Source organism: Solanum lycopersicum, chromosome 10, assembly GCF_036512215.1.
Source record: "Solanum lycopersicum chromosome 10, SLM_r2.1".
Lineage (NCBI taxonomy): Eukaryota > Viridiplantae > Streptophyta > Magnoliopsida > Solanales > Solanaceae > Solanum > Solanum lycopersicum.
Genome location: NC_090809.1, coordinates 62845996 through 62861264, shown reverse-complemented (window position 1 = coordinate 62861264; position 15269 = coordinate 62845996). Strand labels below are relative to the sequence as shown.

General features: G+C 33.2%; 1 protein-coding gene across 1 annotated transcript; it reads right to left on the bottom strand.

Annotated features, from left to right (window-relative positions):
• Window positions 1-145: 145 nt before the first annotated feature.
• On the bottom strand, window positions 146-11681 carry LOC101244727 (uncharacterized). Its single transcript, XM_004249432.5, has 17 exons — window positions 11428-11681; window positions 10368-10494; window positions 9154-9199; window positions 8643-8809; window positions 8407-8524; window positions 8214-8296; window positions 6771-6830; window positions 6353-6610; window positions 5422-5518; window positions 4819-4869; window positions 4454-4534; window positions 3591-3662; window positions 2532-2594; window positions 1657-1809; window positions 801-858; window positions 619-671; window positions 146-526 (listed from the first exon to the last, which is right to left on the bottom strand). The coding sequence occupies exons 2-17, from the start codon at window positions 10466-10468 to the stop codon at window positions 449-451; spliced, it is 1539 nt and encodes a 512-aa protein (XP_004249480.1). The 5' UTR covers window positions 10469-10494; window positions 11428-11681; the 3' UTR covers window positions 146-448.
• Between the last annotated feature and the right edge of the window lie 3588 nt (window positions 11682-15269).

Here is a 15269-nt window from a genome sequence, read left to right as displayed (position 1 = left end):
ATGCAAACGTTTTTCACATCCCGCGTACCAAATGACCTGTAAATAGCATAAACAAAAATAAAAGACTAAAACACCATAAAATGTATAATAGTGCCGTTTGTCTGGATATATTTTTGTTAGCTATAGCTACGAAGAACATATAATATAATATAACAAGAGATTCAATTATAGTGAAATATTTTTACTGAGAAAGTCGTTATAAAGAGGTCTGACTATATAGACTGCTAGATTGATTCTTTGGCTAAGCTACTTGCCAGTAAAATATATCCTTGTGTCTTGAAGTGGTGATTACACACACCCCATAAGTCACATTGTACAGCTTCTACTAAAAATTATGTTGCTCCAGCTTATTTGTCATTCTCCTCAATTGTGACCATGAAATTTCTAACTCTTTCCCTTAGGCTGTTTCGTATATCGACGCCTTCAGCAGATTGGAAAAGTCTTGAGATTATTCAGTTTCAGAGAATGCACCAGGCTGAAAATTCTGGCTCAGTGATTGTGAAGCTGCCTCTATTCTTGAAAGGTCCTACAGTAACACAAAAATTACTATTGAACTTGATACAGAAGATATAATGTGAAACTTCAACACCATGCGACGTCTCTAGTAAAGGTTCTTACCTTCCCTTCAAATCTGATCATAAGAGGGCCTTTTCTTGATCCTCGATAACCTCCTTCATGTTAAAGGAAATAGGAACGATTTAAAACGAAAATACTTTTTAACAAAAAAGAGAAGGATAAGAGTGGGAGTACGCGGTGGTTCATATAAACCATCAACCTTGTAAATGATATTAGTCACTTACCGATGTATATATCAGGGAATTGAAGGCAAAGTTTTGAGAGAGGTTGAGCAACTTCAACCTGCAATTCATTGGGAGCTAGTAAATAGTAATCTGCACAGAGTGCTATAGACAGAACATATTAACAGGACGACTATTCACAAAGATAACATTATAAAGACTCATATAAAGAAGGAAAAGCAAAATGATACGAGTCAATGACGTTGCACTTCACCGTTCTAGAAGGTGCTTTATATGTTCACCAAATCCAGGAAGAAAAACTAAGCAGAATGTTGTTGACTATATGGGGGTAAAGATCAGAAACTGGCTTTGGTTTTGACGACTATACTAGTGATAACAATCTGATACCTTTTGGCTGCAAAAAGTCTACCCGATGCTTCATTCCCATTGTAAGTCCTAGTTGATTGTGTGCTTGTGTTAAGGGTCATGTACCAGGTTTATCGTAAATTCATACTTTTTCTTTATTTTAAATCTTCAGGACTCGACACTTTTCCAGGAAAATGTTGAAGAGCTAATTTGGTAAAGTGAGAAGAATTCCGATATGATGGCTCACAAGCCATTAGATCAAGCGGTAATGACATTTAGCATCTTTTGCATCATGAGAAACATGAAGTTCTACCATCCCAGGAGATTGCACGAAATAAAACTTGGATAGGCAACTTATAAATTCACCTAAAGAGTTCAAGAGATACATATGATATATCAATCAACTGCGCCGCGATATCAAACTAGTTGGGCACGACTTAAGGATATATATATACTATAATGAAGAGATCTTGGTTTCTCTAATTACAGAAGACTGAAAACATCATATATCAGTGAGAAAAGGATATCTAAGAAAGGGTTGCAGAACACTCACATCGGAAAGAGTTGTTGCCAAGCATTTTGAAACAAATGGTGCCATCAATACGAAGTCACCATTAGATTTCAATGAATCGATCAGACAATGCCACTGTAGGTCCAGTTCAGCAACATTGGTTGCAGTGAGAATGATCACATTATGGCACTTAATCTACATAAGAGAACAGACGTGCTAAAAAAATCGATGTTCAAACTTAAGTATCATAAACTGACCAGTTAAAGAGCAACAAGAAGTATATAGTAAGACATGAAATAGCTTTATGTAATCAAATATATATAAGAAAAAGATGAAATATAGAAGGAAATGAGGCAAAGATAAAGTCGAATTCACTATCAGTGGTTTATTTCTTCTGAGTAATTAACCACACTGACAACTCTGAAAAAACAGAATAACATGTTGGTGCTATGTAAGAACATTCAACATGACTTTAACAGAGTATAGATCTAGTTTTCACACTTCCTAAAATCATCAAAGTTCAAAGCCACCAACTAAAGGATAAATTTTAGTGAAGAATTACTGCAGCAACACTCATAAGAGGTATCAAGAGTAAAACCTTACACCAACCAAAGAGAAGAAGGAAGTGGAATAAATTGCAGAAGGAAACAAAAAAAATCTTCATGAAAGGAGAAAAATACTACAGCTCGGGTTTCTAAATGGACTTCTGGTGATGCCCAATTCACAGAAGAAGATTTGAATGAATATATGCCAACAAAAATGTACATGGTTGTGCCAGTTTTTCATACAATCAAGAACTTCGGAAAAATATGACTACTTGAGAATAAATTCCAACAATGTATTACTCTAAGAAGGGCATCGAGTTAGAGAATGAAATAATTGTAATAATCATCCAATCTCAGCAAACACACACATACCAAAGGCACAGGCAGCTGTTCATGATAAAGCAATTCTGTAATACCTTCAGGCAGCTGTGCCATCTGTAATCAGAAAAGAAACAAGAATTTAATTCTTATAGGCAGAGAAGCTTTAGCTGTTGGAATGTTACAAATCATGAATTTTATGACATTTGAAATATATAAAGAACACATTAATTAAGTTTCTGATTCATTGCACTATTCTATCTTTCAGAGCCAGGTGATCTTGTACTACACTAGAGCATGATTCTGAATTAGAGATTTACCAATAATATCACGACAAGTGTTCCAGATCAGCAACAACAACATACACAGTGTGTCCCCACAAGTGGGGTCTGGGGAGGGTGGGATGTACAGCAGACCTTACCCCTACCTTGCCGTAGAGAGGTTGTTTTGGACAGACCCTTGGCTCAAGAAAAATGTTGCAAAAACAGTAAGTGTTCTAGATCAGCCTTGGACAAAATTATCAAACCACCAATTTTATCTTGCAGGGTGTAAGTTACAGTCAGTAAAAATCCATGTGATATTTTGAGATATTTCATTCCTCGGCAGTCATAAATGAGATGTATTTGCAAAGACTGATTCACCCTGTAGCACTAAGAGGAAAAAAAAATCTTGTATTCTCTTACTTCAGCTGGTATTGGAGATTAAAGCATAAGTTCAGGTTACTAGGCACCTCGAATACTAAGCGTTTTGCATACAAGGACCATAGTGAAGCAACCTCGGCATTTAAGTCAACAGTAACTGAATATACAGAAATGCAATTTCTAAAGTTCCAAGAACAATATGTCATTCTGGATTTGTGAACCGAGGAGCTTTAATGTTTCCTTTTCAATCAACATCGAACTCAACATGAAGAGCTTTTCTACCAAATTTCTAAGTTTCTATCAGCAAGTAAAAACACGAAATTGGATTTTCTTCGATTAGCACTATATGCCCGTTCTTTAAATTACTATTAGGTACTACATAAAACATGCCATTCATATTTACTGTTTGCATATATATATGTAATAAACACCTCAGAACCTGCGAAAATTTTTCATGAGTAATGACTTAAACCTCATTTTTGTCGCCGGTGCACTTTTCACCAATCAGGTGCCTTAGATGTTCTTCAAATTCTTCATCAGGAGCCTGCAAAATGAAGTTATGAGAACATCAGAGATGCTGATACATTTTACTAAGTAGACGATCTAAATAACACTTTTACAAGATTGCTCGATCAGCAGCATGAACTTTGAAAGTTGCATCATTTAGATAAGTAAGATGCTTATTCGGTGGGTCGCAAAACTAACTCAACCCCAAAAGTTAGCGCAGCTGGTAATGATTGCCCAAGATCATATACGGACACAACAAACCATAATTGAAAACAGTATAACCGGATATTTACATTAAACGTACTTATGAAGCCATCTAGCTAACTTTATCTTGGCAACTTATTGAATAAAAGAAATAAAGGTAACAAATTGCAGCTTCAAGAATGTCCTTTTCAAAAACACAAATTTAATATCCTAGTGGCCTAGCCCATTGGTGGAAAAAATTAAAACAAAGCAGATGGTGTCCCAGACTTAGATGCGCGGACTCTTCACTTTTTTCATGGCGCACCTGTGTTAGATTCTCCAAAAATACACTACTTTTGCCAAATCCGACACGCAACGGTTGACATTTTTGAAGAGTCCGAGCAACATAGGTCTCAGATGCATGCTCCACCAAGCATGTGACACATCCTCATGTCAGACAAAGACATGGCAATCATTGGAAGTATAGCAGAGAGAATTTATTCCTATTTCCTATAATATCTTACAAGCAATACAAACTTGTGATTATGAAGCTTACTGAAATGGATGAATCATTTGGAAGCTATTGCCACACTAAGTTGTGGAACATTAAGTAGCAGAGAGATCTAATAAATCTATATTACATACCATACGAACACCAAAAGCTTTAGCAACTCCAGCTATGGTAACATCCGTATGCAATGGACCTACCCCACCATATATAAATACCTGCAGTGAAATTAATTTTGGAATGTATATGTTAGAACAGGTGGGCAGTACTCTCTCCCTCTCCCTACTGTTAAAACGAAGTTATTTTTACCCCTACCGTTACTAATTTCATCATTTTAACATTGGGTTTGAAATGGGAAATGTATAAATGATGAAATTAGTAACGGTAGGGATAAAAATAACTTCATTTTGACGGTAGGGGCATAATTAACTAATAAACTAAAGTTGAGGGGTATTTTTGACCCTTTTCCCATAAATATATCCATACCGACAAAAACGTTTACCATGTCATTTGTGGACTTCCGCCTCTCAACTTCCTCGGCCACAGAATCTATCTGAATATGAAAAAGATATGATTAAGAACAGATAATAAATATCGAAGCTCCATCAAACATTTAAATCAAGGTGGAAATTGAGCAGAAAGTGACTGCAACTTAATGGAACTTATAAAGAAAATGATGTTGCTCCAGAAAAGCAACACAGCAGACTGTTCTACCTAAAAGTCGGCTCAGCATGGTCAAGAAAGTAGTTTAATCGCTAGGAGATCCTGAAGCTTACTATAGAGACAAACTTTGACGCTTTTCTATATCTTTTTTGGAGTCACTTTCTGGCGTATATAACTCAATCTGTTTTCAGTTTTTAGTTGATTTAAGTGTGCATCAACTTCACAGTAATTATTTGCCTTTACTATTTTGGCTGCGAGCTGGATTGCTGCAAAAATTGATCGGAAAACACAGCAAAAGAAAACAAAAGAGAAGTATCTCTTCTAGTATCTATCAGAAACCCAACTTCCAATGGAGAACTACTGTCAACTTCATGCATGCCACATAGTTGAACAAAACAGAAGCAGAAATTATACAATCTATCAAGAGATAATTATTACTAACATCATTTCGAGTGACAGCAAGCAGTGATGTTGCCCAACCAATAGAATGGAGCTTTCTACATAACAAAGAACCCAACTTGTCCTCTACTGTGCCAGACCTGAGCTACGGAACCAAGAGAAAGACATCTGACAAGTAAGCAACTACAAATAGCAGAAAGTTCATACTTCAGGGGTATACTACATATATTATTTGCAGGGTATCAATTATCTGACACGGATAGATGATGTGCGAACTGAAAAGATATAGTTTTCTCAACATATACTAATAAACAAAATGAATCTATCTACTTAGACAAATGGAAACTGAAAGAATTGAGGACGCTCTGCCGTTCAGCCGATCTCCTAATACACACCCAAATTTGGTTAATATACCATGTAAACTACACTCCATCATCATACATTCCCCTGATTGTGTAGCTATCCTCATTGATGCAATATAGCAAAACTACATAAAGTATTCAGCACAACTAAAGGATGGAAAAACTCGGAAACAAGCCTAGTTAATATGAAGGGACATGTTTGTTAAGACGCCAAAATAAATTCCTTGATTCCTGTTCAATTGTCAAATGAAAAGTTTTACCTAGAGAGGAAAAAATTTTGAAGCAGAGGATAACTTATTCTCAAAGATGTGCTATGAACAATAGGTTCTGAACAACTATATGATTGCAGAAGTGATTCAATGCAGGATATCAATTACCCTGATTCAGCTTTGTTAAACACAACACGAGTAAAGTTGAGCAGAAAAGAGCATATATGCTCCTGATAGATTTATTTTATCTTCCAAAGAAAAAAAAGAGATGTATAAGGAACCAAAACGAAATATAGAGATCGGCTGAAATGCACTAGAACTTAGAAATAATAACAAGAAGCCTCAGAAAAACATCACTATCGTATTGATCATCATATTTAGGGCTATAGAGCCGATAACTTACAAAATTTCATCCCCCACGGCTATGATTGAGGCAGTAAGCATATTATTGGAATTCAAATCCTCGATTTTCAGTCCATTGCAAACAGAAGATAATTTCCCCCACACTGGAGCAGAGAACTTCTTAACCCTTCCAGATCTTTCCAGCCTTCCATCAGCAAGTAAATAAGCTGGCCTAAACTTTTGTTCGCTGTTGTTTTCATTCCTGATGCACAATAGTGCATTAGGAACAGTGTCATGGATGCTTCCAATTGAAGTATACCTATGGAATCAGTGAAATAAATAGAATGCTCAAACAACTACCACTTCACAAGAGCAAATATGACATCGATTTTAGTATAAATCTCAAAAATGTATATCCTTATCATGCTGCTGAATGAAGAATCGTAAAGAATTTTGAAGCAACATAACTGAGAAAATACCCCTGATCATAAAGGCTGCAGTAACGAACCTTGCAAACCAAAAGGAAGGCCCATACATCTCTGCCATATCAAACTTAATAGGTTAGTCATTTTAATTGTAAGAAATAAGAATCCAACAGAAGAGATGATTGCTTTCAACAAAAAAAACGCTAGATGAACATTTTCCATAAAAAAGTAAAAAAAAGCTTTACAAAAGTGAAACAGGAGATGATGCTAATCCAGAAAGGCAAGCAGTAAAAGAAAATTTCTACTGCATAACTACATGCAAAGAAATGAGATAATGCCTAAGAATTTGTTCTTCATCAACATCATGAGTCAGATAGAATTGGCTCTGAATTTTCTTCATTTACTGAATATTGGAAAGAAACACATCCTAATGGAGTGAAACGGATAGTGAAGATTCATATAGCCAACCACAACTAGCTTGGGTTTGAGGCATTGTAATTGTTGAGTTACTCCTAAAAGACTGTCCATGTCCCATCTAGGTACTTGCGAAAAAGTGAAAAACATAGTTCTATGTCCCATTTAAAACTTAAGGAATAACTCAAATTATAGACCCTATTTTATAAGAAAACAACATACAGTGTATAAAGTCTAAACCTTCATGGACATATATACTCACCTAAATACAATAGCCAATAAGACCATAATCACTTTCCCTAAGCAATAACAAATGCGACAATAAAAGACTTAAGCATATATGATAGCGCAACATGAAATAATCTTTAACATAGCATAAGGCTCTCTATTTGACTTGCAGACTTTAAGCCTTTTGTTTCCTGGGCCTCATTTCAAACTCTAAATTCAACCTAAATAACTGTCAATTTCAGAAGCTAACTCAAGTAGTTCGAAGTCCATTTCCCTCCTCCCAGCTATATTCAGAGGACCTCCAATGTTGATGTGTTTCATTGAAATATCAATTCTTTATGCAAAAATTTCTCATAAATACCCTCTTTAGCATTCAGCTTGTAATCTTAATATAACTCGAGCGTATAAAAATGTTTTGCCACTCCTTATCCGTTAGCAAATTCTTTTTCTTTTTGTAATAAACATTAAATCTCCAGTGAATTAGCTGGCCCAAGCCCAATTGATCCATATTTGGGAGAATATGAATCCAACCCTCTACCTTGCTCCCATATAAGTATCAAGCTCCTTGTTAGTGGCAAGATTAGAGCTCATGACGGGCATTCTATCCGCCCATCCCATGAGTATTTACACTTAACAAAATCCCCGGGGCTATCATCCTTTAGCAAGTTCTTTGTAGCTCCATTTGGACTAATTGGTCTAAAATCCTTACTTGCAGATGCAACCTTTATTTACAAAGGATTCAAAAGTCCCAGCCCTTCCAAACTCTCCAACTTTAGATCCGAGTGAGACATATATATACATAGTAATTCAACAATAAGAAATGATATAAGGAGAGCTTATTAGGTGTAGCCTAACCTGTATGACCAATCCAAAATTGGATTCACCCTCATGAAAGGTGGCCACCCAGGTGAACTAGGTGAGAATTGCTCCTGACCTACCTGAAAGGTATGTGACCATAAGCAGCAGTCAGCCACAGATCACATCTATCAATATTCTGAAAGAAAAAAAACGCCGAATAGTTGCAGAAGTTTGACATCTATTTCGTTACCGCAGTAGGATCACCAATTCGCACACCAAGAAAAATAGCTCTAATAGGATTGGCCTTTAGCAGAGCCTCGAGCCCTGATTTGAAGTCTAGGCGAAGAATATCCATTTGCAAATTGTAACTGTTCAGAGAAAAAGGACCAATTCAAATGATAATAAAAGTACTGCTATCATTAGAGGGAATCCTAATATGTTATTTGTGTCAAAGGGAGGGAAGACAAATTAGGATTTCTTGCGTACGTGGCTGCGGTTTCATAAGTGAATGAGTTGATCTCAGGGAAAACAGTCGGGGTCTCAAAATATATTGTCCGTATTGGAAATGAGTTTTCACCATCAGCAACATCTTGTGAACTACTTTCTTCCGCTTTATGCAGAACATAGCCTGCTCTCAGTAGGTGAAGCAAAACCTAAATTGTAAAATCAAACATCACGTATTTGGTTAAACACAACAACAATAAAAACTCGCCTCAACCCCTCACAAGTTAGAGTCGGCTATATGAATCCTCTATATCCATTTTGTTCCGTTTGGACCCTTTTCATCCCACTACTCAACGGTCTGTCTTTTGAAATAATTTGGGATTCTCTAAAACTAAAGATAATCAAATCTTACATATATTCATACATCTTTGTGCAATGTCTAACCAAATTTACAAAGACTCCTGTCAATCACCAAACCTAATGTAAATTTTTGGTTACTCAACATAAAGGAAAAAAGTTGATATTTCAGTTGAGAGGCATGTAAATAACTTACAGTAGAATCTTTTCCTCCGTTGAAGCTCAATGCAACCTCTTGTATGCTGTTTAGGGGCCAGGTCCAAACAGAAGGGTGAAGGATGAGAAACACTTAGCCAAGATTACCATAAACGAAAAGCAATAACAATAACTACTAGATCAACAACTGTTCTTCTATGATATTCCTCTGTCCCATTTTTTCCACAACTTTTTATTAGTCGTCCATAAAAAAGAATCACTACTTTCTATAGATGGAAAGATTTACCATTTTCTATATGTCCAAATTAATAAGTAATAATGCAAATAAATATTATTGCATTCAATCTTCAAAATATTAATTTAGCATTGTACTACCAAGGCAAGTATAATATTACTCATTAAAATATATGCTCCACACTCTACAAACTAAAGTACGTCTGCAGCACATAATCCTTATATCCATCAGAAATTCACAATCCATGGTAGATTAACTATAGGACACAAAAGGCGTCCTGAACGTTATCCTATGGCTAATTACCTTAGTTTACAACTGACACAAAAAGTTTTCTCTACTTTAAAGATGTAAAAATTATGTCATTACACGGAGTTGTTGGAATTACAACACTAAGCGACAAACTCCATAATTGACCTATTCCATACCAGTAAAAGATTATAAATTTCAACTCCTACACTTCTTTGTACATGCTGATAATTTTCCTATTAAACAATTGTAGAGACCCTTCTGGTTTGCTTGCTCCGACCTACGTAATGTCCCAATTCACATGCTGACATTGTAACTTAATAACAAGATAATTTGCGCGTTAGGTATGAAGGGGAATATTTTTCGTAATGAAATAATATCTCAGTGGTTGGTGATTGGGAATCTTTTTACAAGGAAATATAGTCCAACAAATATCACAACTATTACTCCGTACCACTTCTTTCAACTGAATGCGCGAACATATCATCAAAACTATCATCACACCCTATCCCCCACCTTGTATAATGTCACCTACTCTTCACCCAACCTAACACTAGAAGATAACATTGAAATATTTCCTCATATAAAATATTTTGCAAGGAAAACAATTCCCATATAGCAAACACACACATTGTTGTTTATTCAAGGTAATCAACAAGTATCTTTATTCCAATGCAATTAACAAGAAATGATGAATCAATGCATTGAGACAAGTTGTAACTTCATAGCAAGAACACAGCCCCCAAGAATAGAGGAAAAGAAGAGAAGCTTACGAATACAGAGCGAGTGCTCGTTTGATAACATATATGGCATTAGAATACTTTGTCTTCAACCTACTGTCATCACATTCTCTAACTGCTTTATCAATCTCCATAACTCTTTAGAAAAAACTGAAACTTTCTGCACAAATGAAAAAAACAAGAGACACCAGATTCAATATCTCTAAACTTTTACATCTAAGCATACATATCAGTGGGGAAAAAAATATCTGACATAGATTTATAGAACGGAATATATCTCTAAAATCAATAAATACTTCCTTTGTCACAATATATTGGGACTTCTCACTCATCAGAACTAATTTAACCAACTTCTATGATACAACCAAAGGATTACCACACACCCCGATCCCAACACTGTATAAACCCCACATCAGCACATTTCTATACAGATGTGGGACTCAAGTCCTAGACCGTGCAAAACCACCATAGTCTGCATTAGTCATTCTCGAAGGCTCCACACTAAGTAGCTTTCACTTTCGCACAAGTAGGTAACTCTTCCCCAAGTAGCCATTTTCAAGTCAAGTGCCCGGGCTCCCACGGCTGGCTGTGCACTAGACATTGCTAGCCGTGGGTAAACGCTGCAATACCGGCATCACTATCCATGGCACGGCAAGCACGGAGAGTGGTGAGTGGCACTGATACCAATTGATACAACCAAAAGAGAACCACACCCAAAAGCTAGAGGTGGGAGCAGCCAAGACTATATGTAATACACCCCCACATCACATTTCCATACGTGGGACTCATTAAATACCATAACTTGCAATGGATTATAACATTCTGGAACTAAATCAATTAAGGTCAATTCATATTTTTAGCAGTAAACTTAATTTGTAAACTACAAAAAATGAAAATTACATTTCAAAATGTCAACCAAGTTCACTTAGTTTGAATCTTGAAAACTACATAGGGAGAGGGGAATACTCAATACTACTCACTCTCCATAGAAAAGCAGAAATTTACGCAAAGCTAATTGTTACCAACAAATGAACTACTCAACAAGAACTAACTTTTTATTGTAAAGATTGAAACTTTAACATTAAAAATTTACCTGGAGTTCAAGGGATCTATCAAAAATACAAGAAAATCTGCTTTTGATATTGGTATTCAGAAAATGGCTATAAAAAAGCAAACTTTTTTCTTATATTTTTCTTGGGATTAGACTTTCTTGAAAAGAATGGGCAATGTGAATTTGCTTTATAAGAAATTTTTTTGGGTGTCAAATCAGTATCGAACAAGAAGACTGGAATATGGATTGGGTAAATGTCACAATTCTTTAGAGTTAGTGAATTTATTTAATTTTACGATAAGATTAGATACTTTTGGAATATTATATTTGTGTTTCTCCTTATCTAGGCTAGATTTTTATTCTCATTGAAAGGAAAAGTTATTTCAAACTTTCACATATAGTAAATACGAAATTTAAATATGTATGTTATTATAAAGTTTGTATAATTACATTTTATAGCAAATAGTTATATGTATAATTTATTATACATATACAACTGAAAGTTATGTCTATTTCGCTATGCATATATACAAAGAAGTAATTGTATAATTCGTTGGTTTCTCTTCAAATTTGTATAATTTCGCTGGCAAATAATTTTATAAATTGTTGTTAGCTTCTCATTTGTATAAATCGTTGTTAACCTCTCTATTCAATTGCATGTGTTTGTGTATCTATATAAAATTTGAATTTATATACAATTGAATCGAATTGTATAAAACGAGAAAGAGAGATATTATATACAATTTAAATTTGTATAAAACGAGAAAGAGAGAAAGGCAAAAGAGACTTGGGCGGGAAAATATTTGTAATGTATGATTATAAGTGTATAGGACAGAGATATATGTATTTGTTTGTGTATATAATTTTCTCACGCTTTATACAAACAGAAACACAATTTATACATTTCTATGATATAAAGCGAGAGAGGCGAACGACATGAAGCGAGTGAGAGAGGGAGAGTGACGAGCGAGAATATGAGGAAGAGAGGCGACTGACGAACAGTTTGCTATGGAACATAAGTAAATTAAACAATAGCTACTGTATTTATTTTACATTATTAATTTGTCATTCTATATAATTATCCTTAATAATTATAATAAGTATAACAAAGAATAGCAAATGATAAAGATGGGTTGGAAGATATAAGCTTAATCGTCCACTATTTGAAACTTTAATCTTATTGTTTAGAATTGAATTTCTCACATTGTAATTCTTTTTTTTCCCAACATTTTTAGGTAATTACAAGTACAAGCATTTGTTTAGTTGGACTTCAATCTGGATACACCAAATATAGAGTGTCACTTTTATTAGAGAGTTTTATTTTTCAATGTGAAATTTTGTAGCGCGTATCCAAATTTTAATGTGAATACCAAACAACAGAAAAAAAAATGATAAGTGAATAAGTATTAAGAAAAGAGAATAAAAATGAAAAATTGTATATAATGATAAATTAATAAATCAAATTAAAAGCTATAATCACACTTTGATTTAATTGTACCCTGTAGCAAACTGTTTTTCAGTCACATGTCTCCCTTAAACTCTCGCTCGCTACTTTTCCTCTCTCGCTCCCTCTCGCATTTATACAAACACAAATGTATAAAATGTGTTTCTGTTTGTATAAAGCGAGAAAAAAATTCTTTATATACATATATTTTCGTTCCCCTCTCTCCCCTCTCCCAAATCTCGCTCACCACCCTCGCCTCTATCGCTTATACAAATAGAAATGAAATGAATAAATTGCGTTTCTGTTTGCGAGAGGAAATTGTATATGAACATGTAAATATTTATGTCTTCGCCTATACACTTATAATTATACAATACAAATAATTCTCTCCCCAATTTTCTTCTTTCTTTCTCTCTTTCTCATTTTATACATATGCAAATTATACAATTGTTTTTTTTTATAGATATATAGCAAAATATATATATATATATATATATATATATATATATATATATATATTTATGTTTATTATGAAACACAATTATGCAAACTTTGTTATAGCATATAAATATGCATTACATATACAAATTATACAATTGTTTTTTTTGCAGATGTATAGCGAAATATATATATTTATGTTTGCTATGAAATATAATTATGTAAACTTTGCTATATCATATAAATATAAATTTATATTTGCTATATATAAAAAAGTTGTTCAATAAAATTTCCGAAAGATCTTTATGGGGAGGTAAATGGGCTATTTAACTGTAGAATCTTGGGCCATATGTTTGTAAATGGATCAAGTTTAATGGGCTTTCTTTCAATTCTAATCTAATATAGTACTTACAAATTTAGTGACCATCAAATTTTCATAGTTAAGTTATAGGGTCGCTATAAAATTCATAAAATTAATGTTATAATTGTATTGATTCGAACATCATGATTATTGATAAATATGATAACAACTTACTTTCGTGTGTTTCTTTTGTTTTTTTTTATTTGATAAATAATTGGAATAAATATTATCTAAAACAATCACTTTCATTTGCAACTAAATAAAGTCATCTTTTTGGAATCTTATTTGGTTACGATATTCAATGGTGGGTAAATTTGTCATTTATAACACCTGTCATATATTTAAGTTATCTATAAAAAATATTATTCGATATTCAATATTCATTTAAAAAAAATCGATACAATTTTATCGAATAAAATAAAAGATAATCCAATGAATAATAAGACGTGAATCTTATCTGAATTGAAGTTCCAAAGGCTTATTACATCCACTCAAATATAAAGAAGAAAAAAAGTTGCACATACTTAAATTTAAAGTTTTTTTCTAGTTGACAAATGAATTAAATGCCTTTAAAAAAACGCTATACGAAAATCAACACTTTAGATTTATGTAAAATTAAATAATTAGGTATATAAAATTCACTAAGAGGTTTTATAAATTTTTTTATGTTTAATTATCGATTTATTTTCACAAATTAAGAAAGGATATTTTTTTTTATTTATTACATTCTTAATTAATTAATTTTGAAAAAAAGTGTATTTTTTTTAAATCTTAAAAAATTTTAATTTATATATTTTAATAAGGTTAAAATAATAATTCACTATATTAATATTACTTTCCTAACAGATATGTCAATTTAAAAATTGAAAAATTATAATAATTAATACGTGAGATGTATTCGAATTGATTTGTATATGTCCCGTAAAACGGAGGTGATTTGCACCGTCTTTGTTGTGGTGTTTCATAAAACTTTGGCACTGCATTCTAGGCCTTAGTGTTGTTAGGAATATTTAATTAATGTGTTGTTATATGTGACAATGACAAATTTGAGAACTAATTTTCCCCTCCTCAAAGAGGTAATTTTTGTCAATAATAATAACAATAATAATAATAATTATCCATTCATGAGTTTTAAGTAAAGATTCAACTACTAACAAAAGCCAAACATAAGAACCAACCACTATTATTATTATTATTATTATTATATAGTAAATTAAGTTGTCAGCCAAAGTTAATTATTATTTTTTAAAGAAAAATAAAAAGAAAAATAAAGAACATTTATTTTTTACGTGGAGATTTGGGATTAAATTCAGACTCTATTCCTATTTAATTATGAGCTCATTGTATTAGATTTGCCTAGTAATTTTCATTTTCTGTGCAATTTATGAGCTATATCATAATCAGATAAAGTGCTCAAAACTGTGGCAAAGGTTGTGGATTATCATGTGAGTTAAAAAAAATAAAAATAAAAAGAGTGGGTGAATACTTGGCTAGAATTTTAAAAAAGTTTATAATATTTTAATTTTAAAAAAATTGTTTTTTAATTAAAAAATATACAGTTAAAAGGATGAAAATGCTCAAAAAGATAATATGACATAGCGTGAAATATATTTTCTAGTCAAGTTTGATCAATTTTTTAGG